General features: G+C 37.4%; 1 protein-coding gene across 1 annotated transcript in view; it reads right to left on the bottom strand.

The window, feature by feature from the left end:
• Window positions 1–24511, bottom strand: part of LOC126458420 (E3 ubiquitin-protein ligase RNF169-like) — an 89734-nt gene extending 65223 nt beyond the window's left edge. The window contains exons 1-3 of the mRNA XM_050095455.1: window positions 24073–24511; window positions 22873–23024; window positions 14272–14361 (exon numbers count right to left, since the gene is read on the bottom strand). Of these exons, the coding sequence (XP_049951412.1) occupies window positions 14272–14361; window positions 22873–23024; window positions 24073–24406 (576 nt within the window). The 5' untranslated portion in view covers window positions 24407–24511. The remainder of the gene's footprint in view (window positions 1–14271; window positions 14362–22872; window positions 23025–24072) is intronic.
• Window positions 24512–25606: the final 1095 nt, after the last annotated feature.

Genomic DNA, 25606 nt, shown 5'->3' with positions numbered 1-25606 from the left:
AGAGCCAGAAAACTTATTATGTCTGAGAGAATTGACAGTTCAGTTCCCCTCCCCTTCCTTTTCCCAAGGGTCAAACCGCTCCAAGGAGATTGTACATCATGCATTCATTAGATAAAAGCGGAAATGTAAAAAAGATAATTTTAACTAACAGAAGATTCAATTTATGGTCAAAGAACACCATCATCTTAGTTGAAATTAGTCAGAAAAGGCACTTGGTTATGAAGCACACCTTTCCACGGTTTTGAACCTACCGCTGTACTGCGCAACAAAGAAAGGCAAGGAAAAACCACTCCTTTGTGCCATGCCTACGTCCAGAATTACTTTCATCGACTAAGTAAAGCTGACTATGATTGTTGTGACAATCAATTCCACATGCTATTGATCACTAAATCACACTATGGAATATAATGTATGCCGTACATGCTGTATGTTTCTCTGTCTGTTGTTGCTGTGCACATATCATATGAACACTCTAAGAAGAATGCCAGCTAGGTGACTGATTGGATTACCAATTGAATCAATAGAAATAAAATGGCTTCAACCAGTAATAATTGATTTCTGATCACTGTTAATGTGAAAAATCAGGCAAACTGTTTAGTGGATCTACATACACAGCCACGAGAGAACTGATACAATGCATTAACCATTGGTAAAATATTGTGTTTAATTGATGTTGGTCTCATTTACTGACATGTTAGCTTCATTAAAAATAGCTGCTTAAAGCTGGTTGCGCAACCAGAAAGGATTTAATAGCTTTAACTGGCATTTAACTTCAATCAATGCAGCTACTCCCATCACAGATTTCACCAAGTCTTCTTAGAGTGCACAAATGTTACTTGTAGTACCAAATACTGATATCACCATACAGCCATCAAAGTTGGCAATGGAATATCAAATTTATGTCAAATGCTGAGAGCGGTTGTGTGGGATACAGCAGACCCAATGGAGCATGCCCACTGAGCCATGCCTCCAGTGGCTCCGTACCATGAGTGCCCTCTGCCATGCAATATAGGATGGCTGGTGTCAGCGACATGCCCCATTTGTGCCTGGAGCCTCTTTGCTACATGATGCTACGCACACACCGCCTAGTTGTGCTTTAGTACACAGAGCCGCCTCCTTGATGCTATTGTATGAGCTGTACTGTATTTCTTGGTCCACTGTTTGTAATGAGTCTTCATACACTTGGGGAAGTACAAGTTAAGTAAATCTTCTGCTTACTATGTTAACTTGTTCATGAATCATTTATGCTCCTGTCTAGCTTTTGTACAACAATAGTTGCCACATCACTCTGTAAGCCCACCTCCCCTTACCATTGTGTATAAAGTTGTACACAACACTATTCTTATACTCTGATGACATGGGGTATGTAATAAAAGGCATCTTTTGTCAAAATTGTTGTCTCAAGCCCATTTATAGGTCTAAAATTTACAGCATGTTTTAAATGATGAATTATTCTGAAAGCTTAGGAAAATTAAAGCTTAGATACAGAACCAACACTGTTGTGCAAACTATGGATTATGAAATTAACAAAAATAGTGTATTAACATTTCAGAAAACATCTTTTATGTTTCAGATGATTGATGAAGTTGCATACTTTCCTGCAAGTGAAACAAGCATACCTATGGCATACAGTTTGCCATGTAAATTTGAATAGTACCTATGTGCTGGGTCTGTGGCTAACAATAGTGAGTGCAATAAATTAACAAAAAAGATATTGGGGGATCTGTTTCAGCACTGTTCTGCTGTTTGAATCTGCATTGAGTTTAGGTCAGCACAAAAATGCAGCTCTGCTCAAGAAAATGTCAATTTCCCCGCAAGTGGCAAGTGCTCCCTCTTGCTCCTCCCTTGCACACATCAACAATTGTTAAGGCCAGTTCCCACTGGTCATCATGGCACCTTCATGTCAAGGTGTATTCACACTGTTCATCACATCATATTACACCAAGTCCTCAACTGTTTTCAATCTATAACAACTAACAAAAAACAATAAAGAACTAATATCAACTGATATCAGCCACAAAAGTCACCACATAATGAAAACACAACGGAGGATGAGGCCATAACTGTGTATTGGGAGAAAATTAGCTAGGGGTCACATGATCAACAATGGACAATGATGACAGCTGTCAAAACTTATTTCCTGAAAAACCCTGACAGTGCCATGACATGATGGCCAGAGTGAAAGCCAACATATGAAATGCATTGTCAAATCTTTTGATGTGCCATGACCAAATGGCCATCGTTAAATGGGCATTTAGTCTGTCTAGGAAAGGCCTACAATTTCCACAATCTGACATTAGCAAAAGATATTCTGAAGAAATGTCAAATTGCTTAATGTACTGAAAGGTTTCCTTCTGAACTTCAGTGGATTATTTACAACAATCTTCATGATGGAATAAATACACTGTGGAGCCGAAATGCCTAACTCCTTAAACAGATGCGTACGAAACAATTGTAGGTAAGCACAACATATTATACTTACAGCACATTTTTGACCAATGAACATCTTCCTCCTTAAAGTTGAGTTATCCCACAGCATTATTCCACACAACATTATTGAGTGAAAATACGCAAGGTATGTCAGCTTCCTGATTTGTCTCTGCCCAAGACAATTAATCTAAGTGCAAATCTGGCTGGACTAAATTGTTTTAAGAGTTCCAAAATGTATGTTTTAAAGTTTAAATTCTCATCAATATGGACACCTAAAATTTTTGATGTTTCCATTCTAGTTATTTTCTTCCATGTGCAACAATTGCCATTGGCATAGTACCTTTAGATGTGCAAACCTGAATAGGTTGTAGCTTTCTGAAATTGAGAGTAAGATCAGTTGCAGAAAACCACTCAACAATAATTTTAAGACAATAATCTACCATTTATTCTGTTGCCGTATGTGTGTTTGAACTGATGATAATACTACTGTCATCTGCAAAAGGAACTAATTCTGCTTGTTGTACATTCGACAGAAGATCGTTTACATATACGAGGACTAATACTGGACTGAAAATTGAGTCTTATGGAAATTAATTTCTCTCCAGCCAGAAGAATATCCCCTGCTTACATTGGTTGAAATATTAAGCATAACTTCCTGCAATCTCTAAGTTATCATCAATTCCAACCCTCAGTTTATCCAGGAGACATGATTCAAATAGTCAACTGCTATAGATAGGTCACAGAAAATACCAACTGGTGCTATTTTGTTATTTAGTGGTTGTAACATTTGGTGTGTGAATGTGTAAATCGCATTCTCAATTGAGTAACACTCTTGAAATCCAAACCGTGATTTACTAAGGATTCTGTAAAGAATGTCTGGCATTCTTATGAAGAAATGAAACTGTTTCTCTAAAGTAAGTCCTTAACCCAGTAACATATCAAGTATTTTAAAAGAACAATTTCAACATAAGATGGTACCTTTTCATCTTATCATTTTAATGTCTATTTTGCAAATATCCCAAAAGCTAGATGCCCTAATCTCACTGCCCAGTTGTATCTGTACCTTGTCTCAGTCCCATCTGGTAATGCTTGGCAACATTTCTGAAGTCTGAATGCTAATAAAGATTTGAAAATGTCAAACTTCCACATAATCAAAACTGAACAACTTCCTCAACTTGTGGCTCTTCCTCAGTATTTAACAGTACCATTCCTCTAATATAAATGAAGAGAACCTACTGACCCATGTTAACCATTTTTTATGGTACAGTACAGGAAATAAATATTCACCCCATTTTTTTCGTAATAGTGTGGACTGTTAGAAATTTTCACTACATTATGAACAAGTGGCAACCCTACATTGATTCAACAAGAAGTAGCTTCAAAACAGCGTTTCCTCTAAGACAGCATGTAGGAATGAGTATCAATATGCTGCCCCAAGCGAATGAAGCAATGTTGTAAAAAGTTCGCCTTTTACGACCATACAGAATTTTGAGCTAAGTGAGGAAGAGCAATGACCCCTGACATTACCCTGATTTCATCTCATCTCAAAATTTGTTTCCTACTCTAAGTGTTTGGGTTTGTCTTTTCAGAAATCCTCAAATGAAGAGCATAACCCTGCTGTAAATAGCAAATATTGTTATTTCCAAATTAATTTATAATGAGACACAATATTAAATATGTTTGCAAGAGCTATTAAAACAGTATCAACTAGTGATATATGATTAATGCCTCTGTAAAATCTTGAATGTTGCTAAAAATTGGTTGTAGCACTGATATCCTTCTCTGAAGCTGTATTGCTTGCCACAGGACTGGAAATTTGAATTAATGATCTCCCTCAGGTATTTAGGAAAGACATATTTCATTTGCTTGCTTAACACCATCTAACATAATGGATATTGGCATACCTATCCAAAAGAAAGCAGAAAGTTGTACTAGTAACTCAGCCAATACTGCCCACGGATGTAATTTTGACCAGAGAGAAATCATGTATGGGGTTCCTCAAGGCTCAGTCTTACGTCAACTATTGTTCCTCATTTATGTAAATAATCTTTCATCAAATATACAGTAAGCAGAATTAGTTTTTATTGCAAATGACACTAGTATTGTAATCAATACAAGCATACATATAGAAACAGAAGAAATGGTAAATAATATTGTTAAAAGTATTATTGATTGGTCTTCTGAGAATGGTCTTACCCTCAATTTTAAAGAGACACAGCACATCCAGTTCTAAATATCTCAGTGTACTACACCAATGATAAGTGTAACATATGGAGAGGAAATAATACATAGATTGGAAACTTCAAAATTCTTATGTGTTCATAATGATGAGAATTTAAACTGGGAAAAAACACATTTTGGAACTCTTAAAACAACTTAGTTCACAAATCAGTGAGTTGACATGATTTACACATTTTAATACAGTAACATCATATGGAATAATGTTCCGGGCTGCACATCTTTAAAATGAAAGTCTTCATTGTTGCAAAAATGTGCTGTAAGAATAATATGTGGAGCTCACCCATGATCATCTTGTAGATAGCTGTTTATGGAGTTGGGCATTCTGATTACTGCTTCACGGTATATTTATTCCCTCATGAAGCAGTTTGTTGTAAATAATCCACTACAGTTCAAAACGAACAATGATGTACATAATTAAAACATCAGAAGGAAAAATGACTTTCATTACTAGCATGTTACAGTTGTCTTTAGCACAAAAAAGGGTGCACAACGCTGCACCAAAAATTTTTGATCATTTACCCAGTGATATAAATGTCTGACAGACAGCAAAGTAAAATTTGAAAACAAACTGAAAAAGTTTATCCTTGACAACTGCTCCTATTCTACAGAAGACTTTCTATTATTCTACTGTGCAAAAGGTGGTGGCTATTAATTCCTAACTTTCATATCAGTTGTTGTTGTTGTTGTCATCCCCTCTTACTCCATTGAAAGCATGAAAATATAAACATACACTTCATGCATGATAAGCATATATTCCTGTAGTTGACTATTCTTATTATCACAGGCACTTCTCTTGATATGTAACAATTTTGTATGGTGACTAATAATTCACGCATTCTTATAGTGCACTCTACTTTCCATTGCACCGAATATTTTGTATATTTAACTACTTTTGCTTCAAAAGTGAATGTGCCGAAGATTCTTACCACTAGTAGCTCAGATGTAGCAACAATAGTGGAATTGGTGTCTCATGTATTTTACTGCTTTTCATGTTTTATTATCACATCTCTGTGGTTTTCCCTCAGCTACAGCTTATCTGGTACATTAAATAATGAAGGTATTCCATTCCATACAGGTTTCCTATGTTCGACATTCACTGTTTTGATTGGAGGCGTAATGAACTAAACTTTGCATTCTCAAGTACATATACAGCATTTTTCTACAAAACACCAGGTCTTCTGCTGTTCATTAGCCAGTTTCTTGTTCTTAAAAGAAAACAACATTCTTAATAAATATTTCTAGATCAAAAGAGAATTGTTAAGTTAAGAGATCTGTAATGTACTGTTTCATACCTCCCAGGACCCATGGGAAGTTAAGAAAAACATGTGATGTCATTTTTTAGTTACCGTCAATTTTTACAGCACTAAATATGCTTCCCGCTGTAAAAAACCTATGTTACAAATCAACACAAACAATACGATTCACACTCATCTGATATGTATACAGAAGTGTTGCCTGCTGTCAGGTTTGTGTGCCGTTGTCACGGAATATAACAAAAATAAGCAGGACTGTCATGACTGTATATGCTAGACTGTGCTGGGTTTACTTTTTCAAATTCTGCACCTCCACACATAAATACAAATAATGGTATCAAATCTTACTGTTTTCATAAAATCATTTTAAACATTCACTGTTAAGTTGTTAAATTCTTTATACAAGATGACCTTTACTGATCATGTAAATTACACTACGCTATTGGCCATTTTCAGCCTGTGGCCATTTTCAAATGCAATTGCGTCGATGATACATGTATCATATTTGAAATCAGCATAGCACTGATGCACACATTTAGAAAATGATGTAAACTAGGCCACAGTTCTGGCAGGGTCATACTCTCTCTATCGCTAATGTTCATACCAACTGCAGTACAGTAGCTACAAACATATGTTTGTGCCATAAGCTTGTTAGATGTCTCTACTGTATGTAAAGGTTTTTCCTATCCTTCACACCCGCAGGCACCTTTTCTTCGTGAAGTATGAGAGCTGTGTATGTATGTGTATCTGTAAAGAGAAAAAGAGAGAGAGAGTGGGGGGGAGGCAGTTTCCCACCCCCCACTCTCTCTCTCTCTCTCTCTCTCTCTCTCTCTCTCTCTCTCTCTCTCTCTCTCTCTCTCTCTCTCTCTCTAATATGGTCTTGTACATTACATACTACATTTGAAAAGGGCCACAATACAGGGTGTACATAAAGTCTGGGAATACTTTCAATTATTTATTACACAAGGACTAAACATTGTACACATGTCATACCTATTGCATTTTGAAGACAAACTCTGAAAGTTTTTTTTTTTACAAAAATTCGATACGTGAACCACGAGTGACCCAGCAGACGTCAATATGGTAATTGAATTCTTGCCATATCCGTCCCAGCATGGCATTGTCGACTGTGGCAGTCGCTTCCCGTATTCTCTCTCGGTGCTCTGCTACATCACATGGTACAGGCGGTACATACACCAGATCTTTAATATGTCCCCACAGAGAAAAGTCACGCAGAGTGAGATCTGGTGACTGGGGAGGCCATTTCATGAGACAGCTGTCCCCTTCTGTAACATGGGCGATCCGTCGACGCGGCACCTCCTTGTTCAGGTATCCACAAACTTCACGATGAAATTAGGGTGGTCCCCCATCCTAGTGAAAGATGAATGGAGAGTTTGATTGCATTTGAGGCATCAGCCATTGCTGCAACATGTCCAAGCAGGAATATCCAGTGACAGTGCACTTGGCGAAGAAGAGTGGTTCATACAGTTTTCGACGTGACAAGGCACAAAAAACATTTGCCTTTGGGGAATCACGCTCAAATTCAATGTATTTGTGTAGGTGCTTTGTACTCCAGATTCAACAATTATGCATGTTCACTTTCCCATTAGTGTGAAAAGTGGCTTCATCGCTAAAAATTACGCGATTAACAATGCCATCGTCATCCTCATTCAACTGCAAATGTGAACAAAACGCTAAACGCCTGTCTTTGTCATCGTCATTGATTTTCTGCACTAGCTCCAGTTTGAATGGTTTCGTCGACAGCTTCCGTCGCAGGACCTTACACACTGTCATTGGAGCCATTACGAGTTCATGGGATGCACAACGCACTGATTTCTTTTGACTCCTTATGAATGCCTTTTGTATGCGCTCCACATTCACTTCCCTCACACTCGGACGTCCGCTTCTCTTTGAGAGGCACAAGCAACCTGTCATAACGAATTTGTTGCGCCAGTGGTAAATGGCGTTCCTTGTTGATGGCTTCTTACTGCACTTGGTTCTAAATATCCCTTGAACAGCTGTAGAACACTTGTTTTTGTCAAGCTCCAACACACAGAAAGCTCGCTATGCACCTGAACTTGCCATGTTTGCGATTAGCGCAGAACGTCAACAAATTACCAAATTACGCTGTGGTGGAATACACGAAAAAAACTTTCAGGGTTCCTCTTCAAAATGACATACGTATGATATCTGTAAAATGTTTGATTCTTGTGCAATAAATGATCAAAAGTGTTCCCGGACTTTACGTACACCCTGTATATAATGTATGACGCTACAAGGCCATCTTATATAAAGTATATGATAGCCTACAGCAGATATTTAATACGGTTTTATCATTCAGAAACTACCTCGAGGCTGTGAAACCACACTTGAAGCAACTTACTGCTTTGGTTTGAGGGCCACAACATTATACTAAGTGTTTTCTCTAACAGATCACATACAGATGTAAAATGATATAAAAAAACTGATGACTGAAACTCAGATTCTATTCTATGGAGAGAGTTGCATAGACTACATACAAAATGCATGATAGGAAGAACTCAAAATTCATTTCTTTCGTTGTATGCATCACTTTGTTTACAGATGGGGTTTTTAGGGCTTGCTGAAAATACCCTGGGGGTTCCAATGAATGCTGAGCAACTGCTCAGGATGGGTGAGACCATTCTGGAAACCCATATGCTAACAATACAAGTGAAAAAAAAAATTGAGTTTCAACACAAAAAGTGAAGAAGTGATTTATGCATAACCTGTATACAACCTTAAAGAAATGTCAGGGTTGAAAATTTTCTCCCCTTAGAAGTGTCTCTCAGCTATCAGGTGCTTTTTTTGCTTGTAACTTCAACAGAAGAAACGCTGTTTCAGGTTCCATCAACAACACCTGCCACAAGTCATCACAACAGGAGTTGCCGAGAGATACACTGTCTGATTCAATGCTCACTTGTGCTTACACTACAATGAAGTTCTTCAAATTGTGCCAGACAGTAGTTAGGGTAGCCACCTCCATTTCCCCACTAATGCCCTGGATGGAATAAAAACAACATTATGAAATAGAGAGATTGCTGCCCACCATACAGAGGAAACAATGAGTCACAGATAGGCACAATGAAAAGACAGATGTACATTTTAGCTTTTGGCCAAAAGGCCTTCTTCTTGAGTAGAAAAGACACAGACACAGACACACACACACACACACACACACACACACACACACACACACATTCACAAAATCACAAAACACACAAAAAACACACACACAAAAGCACTGTCTCTGGCTGTTGTGAATGTGTGTGTGTTTCCGCTTCAGTTTAAACATAATGTCTAGAGCTTTTTGCATTACGGCTGCCTAAGACTCAGTGTCTCCTCTATATGGGGATTAGCAATCTATCCTTTCCAAAATACTGTTGTTTCTATTTCCCCACTGTAACTTAACTTTGCATGCCATGACAATAGCCCTGAGAAAATCTTAACACAGAAGTTTGTAACTCCTTCAAAATATGTAGTTACTGCCTGTCAGTGAATATACTTTTTTTTAAAATGAATTACTGTATTCCATTTTGATTAACAAATCATTTTACACCATTTTCCGATAAATGACTTCAAATAAAGTAAAACAGTCATCAGTTGTTATTGATTTGCCAGAAGTCATATTTGAGGTGGAAAGTTTTCACCCTACTCTTATCCGATAACACTGTTCAACACGGGTTCTACTTCTGATATTGAAGTATGTGCTTCTAGACCATTTTACCGTGGAAAATTCAAATATGTAAACAAAATATCGTTGTCAGGGAAACTTTTTATGTAATATGTATATATATGTATATTCACAATTCATGGCAAACACAGAGACATTATAGAGAAATATGGGTATATTGCCGCATCCAGTAGTGATATTACAAGATAATTTCTTGTGCAACAGCAGATGGGAAGAATCAGACAACATTAGGTTATCCCCCGCCACACTTATGTCATTAAGACCACCTGAAACATCTCATTAACTCGAACGGCGACAGTCGGTCGCTGCCTCGGCAGTAAAGCTTCACGCCTCCTAGGGGCAGATGCATTGAGTTTACAACAGTGGTGTTAGCCGCAATTTGTGTCAGTCTTAACAAGTGGGTGTTTTGGCTGACAAGACTGAAACAAAATGACTGTCTATAACGTCTAACAGATAAGTATAACCTGAACAAAATATGATGCCTGCATTAATATTTTTGACAAACAAGTACTGAAGATGAGTTTTTCTGAGACCACTGATGGGCCAAAGCTGCCCTGGCTCCTTTAAGAGTCACTTTGATTCAAAAATTGTTTGCATCAAAAAGAGCAAACGAAAGAAAGCTAAAATTGTATTTATAAATGAAATAGCTGCTTCCTCTGCTGTACAACTACTACACAGCCATTCATTGAAGTGACGAAAGTCATGGGATAACAATATGTTCAGAAACAGATGGCAGCAGTATCACATACACAAGGTATAAAAGGGCAGGGCATTGGTAGGGCTGTCATTTGTTCTCAGATGATGCGTGTGAAAAGGTTTCTAACGTGATTATGGTCGCACAACAGGAACTAACAGACTTTAAACACGCAATGGTAGCTGGAGCTAGACGCATGGGACATTTCATTTTGGAAATCGTTAAGGAGTATTCCAGGATCCATACTGTCAAGAGTGCACCGAGAATATCAAATTCCAGGCATGGGTAACAGCAGAGATACTGAATTTAATTGATGAAAGGAGAAAATACAAAAATGCAGCAAGTGAAGCAGGCAAAAAGGAATACAAACGTCTCAAAAATGAGATCGACAGGAAGTGCAAAATGGCTAAGCAGGGATGGCTAAAGGACAAATGTCAGGATGTAGAGGCTTATCTCATGAGGGGCAAGATAGATACTGCCAACAGGAAAATTAAAGAGACCTTTGGAAAAAAGAGAACCACTTGCATGAATATCAAGAACTCAGATGGAAACCCAGTTCTAAGCAAAGAAGGGAAAGCAGGAAGGTGGAAGGAGTATATAGAGGGTCTATACAGGGGTGATGTTCTTGAGGACAATATTATGGAAATGGAAGAGGATGTAGATGAAGATGAAGTGGGAGATACGATACTGTGTGAAGAGTTTGACAGAGCACTGAAAGACCTACGTCAAAACAAGGCCCCCGGAGTAGACAACATTCCATTAGAACTACTGACAGCCTTGAGAGAGCCAGTCATGACAAAACTCTACCATCTGGTGAGCAAGATGTATGAGACAAGCGAAATTCCCTCAGACTTCAAAAAGAATATAATAATTCCAATCCCAAATAAAGCAGGTGTTGACAGATGTGAAAATTACCGAACTATCAGTTTAATAAGTCACAGCTGCAAAATACTAATGCGAATTCTTTACAGACGAATGGAAAAACTGGTAGAAGCCTACCTCGGATGAAGATCAGTTTGGAGTCCATAGAAATATTGGAACACGTGAGGCAATACTGACCCTACGACTTATCTTAGAAGAAAGATTAAGGAAAGGCAAACCTACGTTTCTAGCATTTGTAGACTTAAAGAAAGCTTTTGACAATGTTGACTGGAATACTCTCTTTCAAATTCTAAAGGTGGCAGGGGTAAAATACAGGGAGCGAAAGGCTATCTACAATTTGTACAGAAAGCAGATGGCAGTTACAAGAGTTGTGGGGCATGAAAGGGAAGCAGGGGTTGGGAAGGGAGTGCGACAGGGGTGTAGACTCTCCCCGATGCTATTGAATCTGTATATTGAGCAAGCAGTGAAGGAAACAAAAGAAAAGTTCGGAGTAGGTATTAAAATCCATGGTGAAGAATTAAAAACTTTGAGGTTCGACGATGACATTGTAATTCTGTCAGAGACAGCAAAGGACTTGGAAGAACAGTTGAACAGAATGGACACTGTCTTGAAAGGAGGGTATAAGATGAACACCAACAAAAGCAAAATGAGGATAATGGAATGTAGTCGAATTAAGTCGGGTGATGCTGCGGGAATTAGATTAGGAAATGAGACATTTAAAGTAGTAAAGGAGTTTTGCTATTTGGGGAGCAAAATAACTGATGAGGGTCGAAGTAGAGAGGATATAAAATGTAGACTGGCAATGGCAAGGAAAGCATTCCTGAAGAAGAGAAAATTGTTAACATTGAGTATTGATTTAAGTGTCAGGAAGTCGTTTCTGAAAGTATTTGAATGGAGTGTAGCCATGTATGGAAGTGAAACAGGGACGATACATAGTTTAGACAAGAAGAGAATAGAAGCTTTCGAAATGTGGTGCTACAGAAGAATGCTGAAGATTAGACCGGTAGATTACATAACTAATGAGGAGGTATTAAATAGAATTGGGTAGAAGAGGAGTTTGTGCCACAACTTGACTAGAAGGAGGGATCGGTTGGTAGGACATGTTCTGAGACATCAAGGAATCACCAATTTAGTACTGGAGGGCAGCGTGGAGGGTAAAAATCGTAGAGTGAGACCAAGAGATGAATACACTAAGCAGATTCAGAAGGATGTAGGCTGCAGTAGGTACTGGGAGATGAAGAGGCCTGCACAGGATAGAGTAGCATGGAGAGCTGCATCAAACCAGTCTCAGGACTGAAGACCACAACAACAACCTTTCACCACAAACAACACAGTTCTCAACAGGCTTCACTTAACGACCGAGAACATCAGCATTTGCATAGAGTTGTCAGTGCTGACAGATATGCAACACTCCACGAAATAACTGCTGAAATAAATGTGGGACATATGATATACATATCTGTTACAAAAGTATGGCAAAATTTGGCATTAATAGGGTACGGCAGCAGACAACCAACACAAGGACCTTCGCTAACAGCACGATATTGCCTGCGGCACCTCTCCTGAGCCCTTGACCATATTGGTTGGACTTTACACAACTGGGAAGCCATGTCTGGTCAGAAGAGTCACAATTTCAGTTTTTAACAACTGATGGTAGGGCTTGAGACCCCACGAAGCCATGCACTCTAGTTGCCAACAAGGCACCAGGGAAGCTTATAGTGGCTCCATAACTGTCTGTGCTGTGTTTACATGGAATGGACTGGGTCCTATGGTCCAACTCAACTGACCACTGACTAGAAAATGTTATGTTTGGTTACATGGAGACCATTGCAGCCATTCATGTACTTCATGATCCCAGAATGTTTATGAATGACAATGCACCTGGCCACAGTTGTTTGGAATGAGGCAGAAGAATATTCTGGACAATTTACGCAAATAATTTGGCCACTCAGATCACCCAACATGAATCCCATCAAAAATTTATGGGATATAATCGAGACTTCAGTCCATGTACAAAACCCTGCACTGGCAAGACTTTTGTAATTATGGATGGCCATAGATGCAGCATGGCTCAATATTTCTGCAGGGGACTTCAACAACTTGTTGAGTCCATGCCACGTCAAGTTGCTGCACTACGCCAGGCAAATGGAGATCCTACACTTAATTAGGAAGTATCTCATGACTTTTGTCACCTAAGTGTGTATTTGCCATTCACAATCTCCAAATAGTATGGGAAATTCTACCTCATTTTAAAATCCCACAGGGCATCCTAAAGACCTCAAATTGGGGTAATGGTCTCTAGTAGCAAGAATTAAAAATCAGAGCTAAACTTGTTGCCATTGGTACAGCACTGTGTATATTTGTATTTTCCTTCCCTATTAGTAGTCCAACAAGACGAAGTATTACTTCAAAATCATGAATACAGTTTGTAAATAGAATATTCCTTGCCATATTTCTCTGTTCCATCACCTCACATATGCAATATGAGAAAAGCTATTACTCATCACAGCGTTTGAGGTTCTTTCTACGATTTCACCTTTGTTCCAAAATACATAGGCTAAGGCAGTGGTGGCTGCATGCGTAACGGCCATCCTGATCAATGGAAAAGTGCATATGGTTCCGTTTAGGTATGAATGGAATCAAGCATTGTCTTGTGTCAAAGAACTGTATACTAACACTTACACACACAACAATGGGGCCAACAACTACAATAGATGTTGATTGTTTGTATGAAAATCTCTTGACTAAATTTCATTGCTACCTTAACTCTCTGTGCTACATTTCAGTTCTCAGCACTTCCCATACACACTTACATGTATTTATTAAACATACACTGACAATGTTAATGTGGTAGCTATTCAGAGGAAGTAAAATTTTCTTTGAGTGCCAGATCCAACATTAACCTGATTAATAAGTCCACTTAGATACAGAAATGCTTCCTAAAATTCAATTTAATGTAACAAACTGTACTCTCTTCTAAAATTAATCACCGTTAGAAATACTTCCAAGAAAATAGCTAACCGAAAAGAGTAATTAATATTTACAACTAACTGGCTTACCTGTTTTACAGATTCTTGAACTTTCCTGGCAATCTCTTCATCTTCTGTGAGCAATTTCGTAGCCTCTAATCTTTTCCGTTCTTCTTCCTCCTGCATAAAAATCAAACCTTATACACAAATTTCAACATTCATCGGTAAAGGTAGACTAATGTAAAAGCAGAAAAGTCACAGTAATTCACATAAATTTTAAAGAGTACCCATTCTCAGTAAAAATGAAATGGGGAAAGAAGTTGCCTTAGAGGGGCTCAGAGATCTGTTTAGGAAAAAATTAAACAAAGAAGGATGAAATAGTATGCACACACAAAATTAATATAAAATGAATGCACTGTCTGGAAATGCAATAGATAACAGTCTTGGGCAGCAACGCGCTAAGGAAGTCTGAAGAGGGAAATTTTAAGTGCACCAGGGAAAACAAGAAAATATATCTGACTGCAGAAGAGAGTCTAAATCAAGGGACTTTGACATGTCTTGGCCTAGTTGCAAGGTACAGAAATAGTTTCTTCCTTCTTACACTTACAGTGCATTTTATTACAATGAATGATAAATCAACACCCTCCCCCCCCCCCCCCTCCTCTTACCCTCTTTGCACCTAGGTTTTAATAACATAACCTGTAGCGCTTAATATCAATTAATGCTCATTTAAAATGTACGGCAAAGCACATATCACATCAGCTAATTGTGAATTATGCAAAAAACACTCTTTAAGAGTCCCTGAAAATTCTTTTGTTTTTTATTTCACACAGAAATAAATGAATCTATAAGTCACACATGGAATGGTCAACATGTCAGACTCAACAGTGCGTAATCTAGTATGTAGAGTCAATCCACATGAGGTGTCTTGCAGGCTATCACTGAATGTGTTATGTTATTTAGCAGCACCAGAAAATTAAGAGTCCTACTAATGAAATCTGTATTGTTCATTTTCAACACATTAACACTGCTTTTATACTTTGATATTTGTGATGTCGAAAATAAAAGAAATAACATACCACAGAGAAAAGATGGCCTGTCTGTGTATGACAGAACAACACATTTTGTATCTACATTATCTTGCATTACTTGAAAACTAAACACAGTCAACACTGGCTGGCCCCTCAAATATCTGCCCAGACTGTTACTGCACTACATAATTTATGCAATTTTATGCACAGACAGATCGTATGTAATCACAGGAATGTAAGATGGCATCTTACCAGCTGGTATGGGTATGAAATTGAGGACAAATATATAACAATGAATTTATGCTAACGTCTTTTGCCTCAATCACAACCATAACCTCAAGCTACTCAACTTATGAAAAACTCATGAGCTCAAACTTTCAATACTAAACATACACAGATAGTTTATTCTCCTGTCACTTTTTAGTTAAAACCATCCACCCACTGGCTAAGCAAATGTAACACTTTGCAACCATAGAAGCAATACTGGAAATGTGTCCTGGCCAACACTGACATACACGATTTTAGCCCAGTACACACACTTGTTTATGGCACAATGACATAACTCAACAAGGAATTTTCTCGATTAAAATAGTGGTCTGGTGCCCACAAGTTCGCTTCTGCCCTCTTGTCAAAATATAAAATGCACTCTGTCATAATTTGTCATGCTGAAATGTGAGCACAAAAATATTATAAGCAAGTGCATAGTAAAAGTCGTGCACAGATGTAATACATGCAGAGACTGGTCACTCCACGAAGGTGTCTGTATTGTAGTTTTCACCACCAACAGTATGTTGCCCTTACCCTCCATCTGCTAACAGTATGACCTTGTTCAAGACAGTGACTATCTGCATAAATGTATTTGCAACATCTTTCAAGGAAATTTCTATAACGCTGCTTCATTTATGAACAGCTTTTTTCGTAATATTATACAGGAGTGACAAGTAACGAGAATTCCTTTCCTGCAGCCAAGGATGTAATACAGATGGATTCTCCCCCTAGGTGCAACAAGAACACATCATTTTCAATTAGCTGACCATATGAAATTTATTGTAAAGTATCAATTAGGTCAGACTGCTCCTTTTCAAAAGTGGTGTTTCATACATTCAGTGATTCTGCAGCTGTACACAAAACAGGGGTCAACAGAAGCATCCGATCCCACACGTCGGCTTTGACCCGTGACGTAAGGGTGTTGTCGTGTGTGACGTCATGATGGCGCGGAGTCTGGTTTGTGAGTGTGGCGTGTTTGTAGATGTCATTGTGTTGTGGTTTGTTGTGCTCTCTGGTGGTATGTTCAGGGTTTTCGTTTGTGTGGTGTAATGGGCTCAGTTTGCTTTTGCTCATTATCCAGAATTGTTCGAGTCTCGGCTGTGTTTGTAGTGGAATTCGCTTCAGTGAGTTAACGGTTTTGTGTGAAGGTTAATTTAGTGTTGTTCGCTGTACATCGTGTGGTAATTTTAGTAAAATTAATCGGTTGTTGTATTTGTTCAGGAACGGATATAATGGATAAAATTAACAGTGTGCAGGTCAAGGGATGTGTTCGATCCCAATGTGTGGCTGTGTATGTTGATATTGGTGTCGAGAGATATTTTTGAGCTATATAGGTCAAGGGAAGTGTTTGATCCTAACTTATGGGATTGGGAGCTGCTGTTGAGCTATATAGGTCACGGGAAGTGTCCGATTCCAGATGATATTGTGTTTAGTTGTATTTGAGGGGTTTTGTGACGTTGGTTTTCTTCGTCATTTTGTGTGGTTTTGTATGGGGGTGGGTGTCTAAATTTGTTTATATTTACTTTGCTCCCACCCAAAAACACCCCATTTCCCGCGATGGTCCCGTTAGTGTCATTAGGCTTTTTGTGGAAAGTGTGTGTGTTTGTTTTTCGATGTATTTTCGTCCTCATAACGTGTATGTACCGACTTTATATGCGCCATATTGGAATTGTGGTTTGTTGGTCGTTTCCACCATATTTGTGACGTCATGGGTCAAAGCAGACGGGCGGGATCGGACGCTTCTGTATTTCCCAAGACAGAACAATAGATTATGTTTCTTATGATCAGTAGTGAAAACCATGGATATTAACAACAATAGAGACAGTGGAGGGCTGCTCCAGGAAAGTAATCAATGTGCAAACATTGATGCTTTGTTTTAATGGCATGAAGGAGATAGTTCACCACTATTTTATTCCCTGGTGTGCCATAGATAACAATCATTATTACCATCAAATGATAAAATTAGTGTGAGGTACTGTGGAAAGCTCATCCTGTAGTGCAGTGATCGACAGAGTGGCACCTCCACCATGAAAAAGCTCTTAGTCTACAGCGGTGTGTGTGTGTGTGTGTGTGTGTGTGTGTGTGTGTGTGTGTGTGTGTGTAGTAACATGTCCCCCTCTTGCATTTATGTTCATAGTACCTACATTATTGCTGCAAAACTCTGTTTCAAAAGTTCTTCTTTAAGGTCTTGCACAATCTAGTCTAATATCTTCAAGTAAGACTTAACAAGCACATTATCATTCCCTTTCCCATCCTGAGCATACAGGGAGTGGACAAAATCAGCAGCTATCCCCTTGCAATCTAACCTAGACCCCAAGCTGCAGATCTGCCACTACAACTTCTGAGAACCCATACTTTAAATGCATTAATTAATAATTGTTTCAATAGTAAGAGAGCACAGGTGATATACACTTATCAACAACAGAAATATCAACAAGGGGTAAAAAAAGATTCTGAAAAGACAGTCACCATCCACACAGATCAAGTAATTTGCATTTTCTGGCAGGGTCATTCCATATCAAATCACCCAATAAAAAACAAATTTTACACCCACCTCCTTAGATTTTCATGAAATTTGGCTCAAATGGTTCTAATACCATCCTGACAACACCTGCAATTTTTTTTTTTTTTTTTTTGCTGTATCTCTTATAGTTTTTTTTTTTTTATAAATTTTTGAAGTTTTTATGTTTTGCATTTTCCGAAACTTTGGAAATGATAAATTTAATTTGTATTCAAAACTTTAAAATTGCTTATCTTAAAAACTCTTTTAGATAACATCATGAATTTTTGCAGCAAGTTTATTTATTATACATGTTTGAAGATAAAAATGATACTATTAAAATATATTAATATTTTCTATGAAAAAAAATATATGTATTTTTTCTTTTCTTTTAACGGATGTTTTGTTTTATAAGAATTGCAATATCTAGAGTCTCAGACCTGATAGAATGCTCAAATTTGTTTTAATTTACTCTTAAACATATAGGCTACTTGATAAAACAAAAATAATGATGGCTTTTTAACATGTTTATTAATTATAGCACATTACATTAGAATTATGTACAAAGATAGTGTACTTACGACACTTATGTATAACCCAAGTGATTGCTTGAAACATTGAATTTTTTGAGTAATTTTGTCTTTTTAATAAACATTAATGCTGATTCAAACTGTTTTTCCACTTCATCCAAGAGCTTTCAGTTCTTTTGATACAGTCTTTTTTGAAGTAATACATTCTTCCAGTGCCGCTTGATTGAGGTGCGTCTACTACACAAACTATGTGCTCCAAAGGCACTATGCAAGAATCTTCTCTTTCAGGCCAATAAAATGATACAGCTGGTCCTGAAGGATGTAGAAACAGAATTTCTGCATCTTCTTCATCATTGAATATTGTTTTTACCAGTCCAAAGTACCAGTTACCACCATAATTTGCAGCCACATAGCTATTTATGGATGGTTCAACACGAACCCAATCAGAAGAAGAATGGAAAGAAAAGACTAAGGAGTGTTTTACACTATCTGTAGTCCTTCTAATTTCAAGGTTGTTTGTTGGAAGTGGTTTGAAGTTATGAAAACTTCATGTTCCAGGAATGGTTCGGGTTGCTGAAAAACGTTTTTCTAGTTTTAACCGTAGCAAATCAGCTTCTTTTTTGTCAATAAAGTGAAAATGAATGTTTTCAATATTTTTTTCACAAAACTTGTACACATCGATTGCTGTCATTATTTGTTCTTCGTCTGAAAGCTGTAGACTGGCTTTCCTTAAAATTCTTTTAATAGTTCCTCCTAGGCCATCACAAATTGACATGGCATGACTTGTTGCAAAAAAAAAAAGAGTGTTGGGCCTTCAAATTAAAGTCTCTCAAGTGTTCAGTCAAATTTTTAAAACTGTTTCTATTTTTGTACTGCCCAGCACAACCACCTGTAAAGTAGTGAACTGAGTCAATGTCAGTATGATGTAATGACAGCCACTTTGTAATTTCTTTTTGTACAAAGTTAACAAAACCAGTGTCATGTTCTTGGTCATCACTAATAAAACAGTGGCTGGAAACACAAACATTGTTTTCCTCATTTCTTAGAAAAACTCCAACTGGGTGTAGAGTACAACCACCTCTATTCCAGTAGTAACTTTGGTTCTCATTTTGTATAACAAAGGAATAATTTTCACTGAAATCCATCACAACAATTGCTGTTTTGGGTGGTGGGTCTTCTTTCAATCTTTTAAAGGCTGCTGATTGGGATTTTGCTATAAACAAGTGCGGGGTGAGCTTTTCCAATGACCTACCCAATAAAGAAATGTAGTCTTCAACACTGATAGACTGTTTGATCATTTCTGCCCTGTCTGTGTTAACCCACTGACTGATTACAATTTCTTCTTCTAAATCATAATCTTCACTTAGTTTTTCAGTTAAGTACTCAGTTAGTGCAGTATTTGCAGGACAGCTGTCGCAATGATGTAGCATGCAGTTTTGGTTTTCCGTGTTGCACACAAGCATCTTAATTAGGTCTTTATAAGATTCTTCAATTTTCACAGCATCCAGTAATAGTTTAACATTCTGGTGGATACTGCATACACATACAGTGTGTGTGCCTGCAGCACCAGAAAGAATACACCATTTAGGTCTCAAGAAAGAAAATTTTGAAAATCATACTTCTACCTCGGGATTCTCCCATTTGAAAGAATAATAGAGTTCTCTCAAGTTACACAAAATGAGTCTTTTTTGTATGTACACATTTTTTTTGAACGCTTACTTTGTCTTTTGTTCCAGGTAGCACTCTGGAACTTTCATCCTTTTCATAAAAATCTGTTACAAGTCTTACTGTATTTTCAGAAAGAGTTTTACCTTTTTTTTGGACCAGGAGTTTCCAAAATACCCTTTTCAGATTTTAGCTTTCTAGCTTGTCGCACCATGTACTCACTTACATTAAATTCTTTCATCACTTTATTTCGACTCCAAGAATCTGGAGCCAAGTTCAGAATCTGGATTTTTCTAGACCTCCCAACAGATGATATCTTCTCTTTCATAAGAGAAATCATTACATCAAAATCCTTTGCTTTCTCAACCACAATTGTATCTTCTTCGTCATCATCAGAACTTGGTGCATCATATTTTAATGCTTTTGAAACCGCCTTTTTTGCAATCTTTTCAATACTGCTAACCTTCCTTTTAATACAAGACCCTTTACTTTGTTCTGACAAGCCATGAAGCTTTATCGGTGTTAAACCTAAATTATCAAGAGCAATGTTTGTTTGTACGAGGGATTCATTTCTGGATTCCAATGGTTCTAATTCAACCATGACTTCATCATCTGTTTCACTTTCATGGACTTCAACTCTTAATTTTCCCTCACAAAATTACGGCATGTTGAGCAAAGCTTTTGTCCAGGTTTATTTTTTGTCAGTAATTGTTTAGAAAGATCCAAGCCTACACTTCTCAACGATTTTTTGATGGGCTTTTTGTGTTTTTTTAGTGGGTCTACACATGTTGTTTGATACTTTTCAAAAACATTTAAAAAGTAGTAGCTGTGGTGTGAACATATATTCTTAAATTCACATAGATTAATTCCAGATCGTAATTGGATCAAATCTTTTTCTTCCTCACTCAATTCAGATACCGGTTGTAACTTTTTTGAAGGTGTGTAGGTTGTTTGGAAACAGTCAGATTTTTTAAATCACTCTACGCTACAGGTTTGAATATCTGACATACTGATTTCACTTTTGGTCTGATTACTGTTCTGGTTACTTTTATAGGATATTGGAAAAGAATCTCTGTAAACTAAGTAACAGTACTTACTGAAAGTTCGAATAAACTTAATAAAATACTATCCAAGCACTATTTAACACTGTAATAATTTTTTACTTATAACACAGGAGTAACAAAACAAAATCCAAGAGTACATTGTTACTCTAAGAAGACAAAAACTTATTTTCGGTGTCTAAGTCACTTGGTACTTTTTATTTTTAAAATATAATTAATATTATTTTAAAAATTAGATAACTATTAAACAGGTTAAAAAGCCAACATAATTTTTCTTTTATCTAATAGCCTATACAATTAAGAGTATTTTAAAACAAATTTGAGCTTTCTATCAGGTCTGAGACTCTAGATATTGCAGTTTTTGTAAAACTAAGCATCCGTTAGCTAAAAATACTTGTAATTTTTTTTTTCATTTGGAAGATTTTAATATATCTTTATGATAATTTTTTTTAACATTTAGATATAATACACAAACTTATTCCAAACTTTCATACTGATATCTTGAGTATTCTTTAATATACAAGTTTTTTTAGTTGTGAGGACACGTTTAAGTTACGATTTCCGACTACTGAAACAACGCCAAATCTAAAAACTTTAAAAATTTATAAAAAAAAACTATTAGAGATAGAGCAAAAAAATTTTACAAGTGCTTTCAGGATGATAAAAGAAGTAATTGTACCAAGTTTCATCAAAATCTGACATGGTTGGTGTCAAGGCCTGGGTGGCTTGACATGGAATGACCTGGCATAAAGGCATCATCTGGCTAACACGTAACATACGGTACTCCACACTATCCTCCCATTAGCCGCCTCCAACTTGGCACAGGCACACTGTCAACAACTGCTCAATATTGTGCACATGTATCTGGTCCTAAGCCTTAAGTTTAGCTGTAATATTTAAGAAGTAGATGTACTAAACCATATGTAAGGAAGAAAGGCAGTTTCAGACGAACTGTTACACTCACAACCATAGACATTAAAACCACATCTGTGGATGCACTGCCTTTTTGTCCTTATTTTGGAAGTCTTATTTCTGGATACCAAAATCTTCTAAACACGGGCAGTAGATAAAACGCATGGAAGAAAATAGTCACTCATTAAAGACAGCCATAATTATCCATCACTTAAATTGTTCATATTCCTGAGACTGGTTATTTCAAATACCTGTTGCTGTCTTTACCACAACGTACACATAACAATGATCTAAAAGTACATGTGTGTTTACTCTCACAACTAGCAGCGCATTTTGGTAATACTGTGCAAGACAAGCATGTGATTGTGTTAACTATTCCCTGTCTTCATTCTCTCCCACAAAATTTATTGCTCAATGTTTGCTCTAATTGGGTGCCTCCAACATAAATGGGCATTGCCAACATTTGCTTTATGCCACAACTGCAGCTTGAGGGTGACTTTTTCAGAACTGAAATCAATCCATTAGACCTACTTATGAGAATTTTCAGGCCTGAATAACCACACAGCAGGAAAAGATACAGTATTTTGATCTTTAAAAACTATGTACTTCTTAATGTTACATGGTTATAGAAGCAGTAAACTTTCAGTAGTGAAGTTGTCATTAATCAGCTAATATCATGTATTAGGTTTCCAGGCTTAGTACAAAAATGATAATGTGTAGTGTACCTGCAACTTTCTTATAAGCTCTAAACTAGCATTTTGTTCTTCTTCCTGTTTCCTTCTTATTTCTTCTTCATATTTCTTTACTTCAAGAGCAAATTCCTCACGAATTTCCCCTTCAGAAGATAGTGACACAGGTGGAATCATTGCAGATATTCCTGAAAATTATGTCCAATTCAGAATAGTGCAAACTGTGTGTAATGATTTATTATTAAAAACATGTAGAATTTTGAGAGACACAAATAACATTTTCAGTAAAGCCAGTATCCTAAAACCCATTAGAATGTCACCACATGATTTAACAAAAGCAAAAACAGATGTGATTGTCATTATAGCCTTTGCCATTTGTACAAGCAATATGCTATGAAAATTTTACCCCAAATTCCGAACACTGTCCTGAAAATGCCATTTTTCCGAAAGTATGGACTATATTGCTATCTGATCATTTGCGTAGTCCTATTACACGCCAAGCCAAGTCTTCTACGGGTTAATCTTTATTTTTAATATTCTAGTTACAGTTCCAATTCTCCACTAAAACAAGTTACTAATTACAGGAACAAGCCTCACACAACAGGTTCTGAAACAATTCTATTCCAAAAGTGAAGGATATACCAGCACAAGTGTTCCAAAAATAATTTACTTTTTAGAGTTGAAAAACATTTACACAGAGTTATTCAGATAACCCCATCCTATCAAACTTAAATCCATTAGTACTGTTGTTGCTTAACAGCTTCAAATCGAGTTATACAACAGATAAACAAGGAAGACTTGTACCAAACATGTCTTAATCCAAATGATATGGCCATGCCTTACACTGAGAACGTCAAGATAATTGAAAATCAGCAAATTCTACAATATTCCGAACTCGAAACTATTTTCATTCAAGATGCAACTCCAAAAAGTATCCCAGTCCCTGGCGAGTCACAATTTTGTTCTCCTTTATTATTAGTTTCGCCAAAAACATTTACCAAGAAAGTAGATCTACAGCGCAATAAAGCTAATGACGTTTCTCAAGGCTACAAAATGTATAAATTTAATGACATATGCGTTACAGCTAGTTCAACCATATTTACTAAGCAGATATAGGCTAATTTCATTCGACTGTGAGTCTTTCAAGCACTACATAGCTGAATTAAGAAAAATAAAAATTAGAAAAACTATCTAAAACGACATTGATATCACGTAAAGATGCAGTTATATACGTACTGTCCGCTACGCCGTCATCGTCTCCTTTCAGCTTGGCCTCAACTTCGTGCGGGAATTTCTCCTGTATCAATTTCCACAGAGTCTGGTTCACTAAACTTTTGTCTTTTGCTTGTCGCAGCCAACCCCCTATTCGTTTTCGGCACATAGGGCACGTCAAGCTGTTATTTTCCACAGACTTCTCAAAACATTCCAAACACAAGTCGTGGTTACAAGGCAATGTCACTGGTTCTATCAAAATACCCATACAAACTGGACATGCAACATTCAGTAATGTCAGATTATTTAGTGAACGATGCTTCCGCACCACACGATTTTTGTTCACCCCCATGGCCATTATCGACTTAAGCAAATAACACCATAACGGAAAAAACACACTCACACACACTATTTACAGCCTCACCGCCTTTTGTTTCTTTCAAACTTGTTTATAGTTCCACCAAATAATCGGAGGGCAGCATCTGCGCCCGGCAAAGTCTTCATACATCAGCAGTGCAACCAACAGCACAACGGGCACAACTGCTAAAGTAAAAAAAGTACAGATTCAGGTGATGTAAGGGCTCTGAAAATATATATTCCAAAATAAAGGCTCGATTCTGCAAATAGAACAATAATCTGCAGTACCAAGATAATTAGTACGTGTAAAATCATTTCAATCAATAGTAAAGACACATATCGCGTTGGGAAATTTCATGAGAAACGGTTACTCGCTCCGAAAATTTCCGCTACCATGTTTTCAATTTTTGAAAACGTCTACGCACACTGATTCGCTGCCTGTCTTGGTAGAAAACAGAGATAGATACAGACTAACCAAGCAATTTAAATGTTTCATTTGCAGTTCTAAAGCGTGTAGCTTAAATGCTTAGCTAAATATAAAATACGAAATACACGTTTCTTTGAAAGAACACCAGGACGTCAGATGAAAATATAAGAGCCAAACATTTTCGCGGTATCTTGGAAGTTTTGATAAATGTTTGAGAACGGTAAATTATTTTGTCCCCAAGTGAATGCACATCTTATTGAAGGACAAATGTGCTGAGAAGAAGATGGTCTCAACTTTAAGGCTTCGATATGATGCTTTTTAGAAGTTTTCTCCATGCCACACCAGATTCAAAATTCTGCTGTCAAATTACCTTATCAGTATACCGCGGAGAGATCGTAGTAGAGCTTCCGTATCCTATGAAAATGATCCTACATTGGGACTCTAGACACTTCATCGACTTTTGCTGTTTATTCGAACGGTGCACTGTAACGCCGCTTTCACACTATACGGTTTTGACCGTACGGCAAAAAGCCGTACGGCTGTAGGTGTGAAGAAATGTATGGCGCCTTTCACATTATACGGCGACGGCAAAATGCCGCTGCCGTGCCGTGCTGCAGCCGTGTCTTGCCACTACAACAGACGGTCGCCGTACGGCAAGTTCGACAACAGTGGCCTACGTGACTAAGTGCATGCTTTCACACTGGACGGTTTTGAGCCGTACGGCGTCGACTAGTTCGTTGTAGTGTCGTTTTATTCATTTGTGTTTATTCTTGT

The sequence above is a fragment of the Schistocerca serialis genome, chromosome 2 (genome assembly GCF_023864345.2).
Source record: "Schistocerca serialis cubense isolate TAMUIC-IGC-003099 chromosome 2, iqSchSeri2.2, whole genome shotgun sequence".
Lineage (NCBI taxonomy): Eukaryota > Metazoa > Arthropoda > Insecta > Orthoptera > Acrididae > Schistocerca > Schistocerca serialis.
This window is presented reverse-complemented; position numbering and strand designations above follow the sequence as displayed.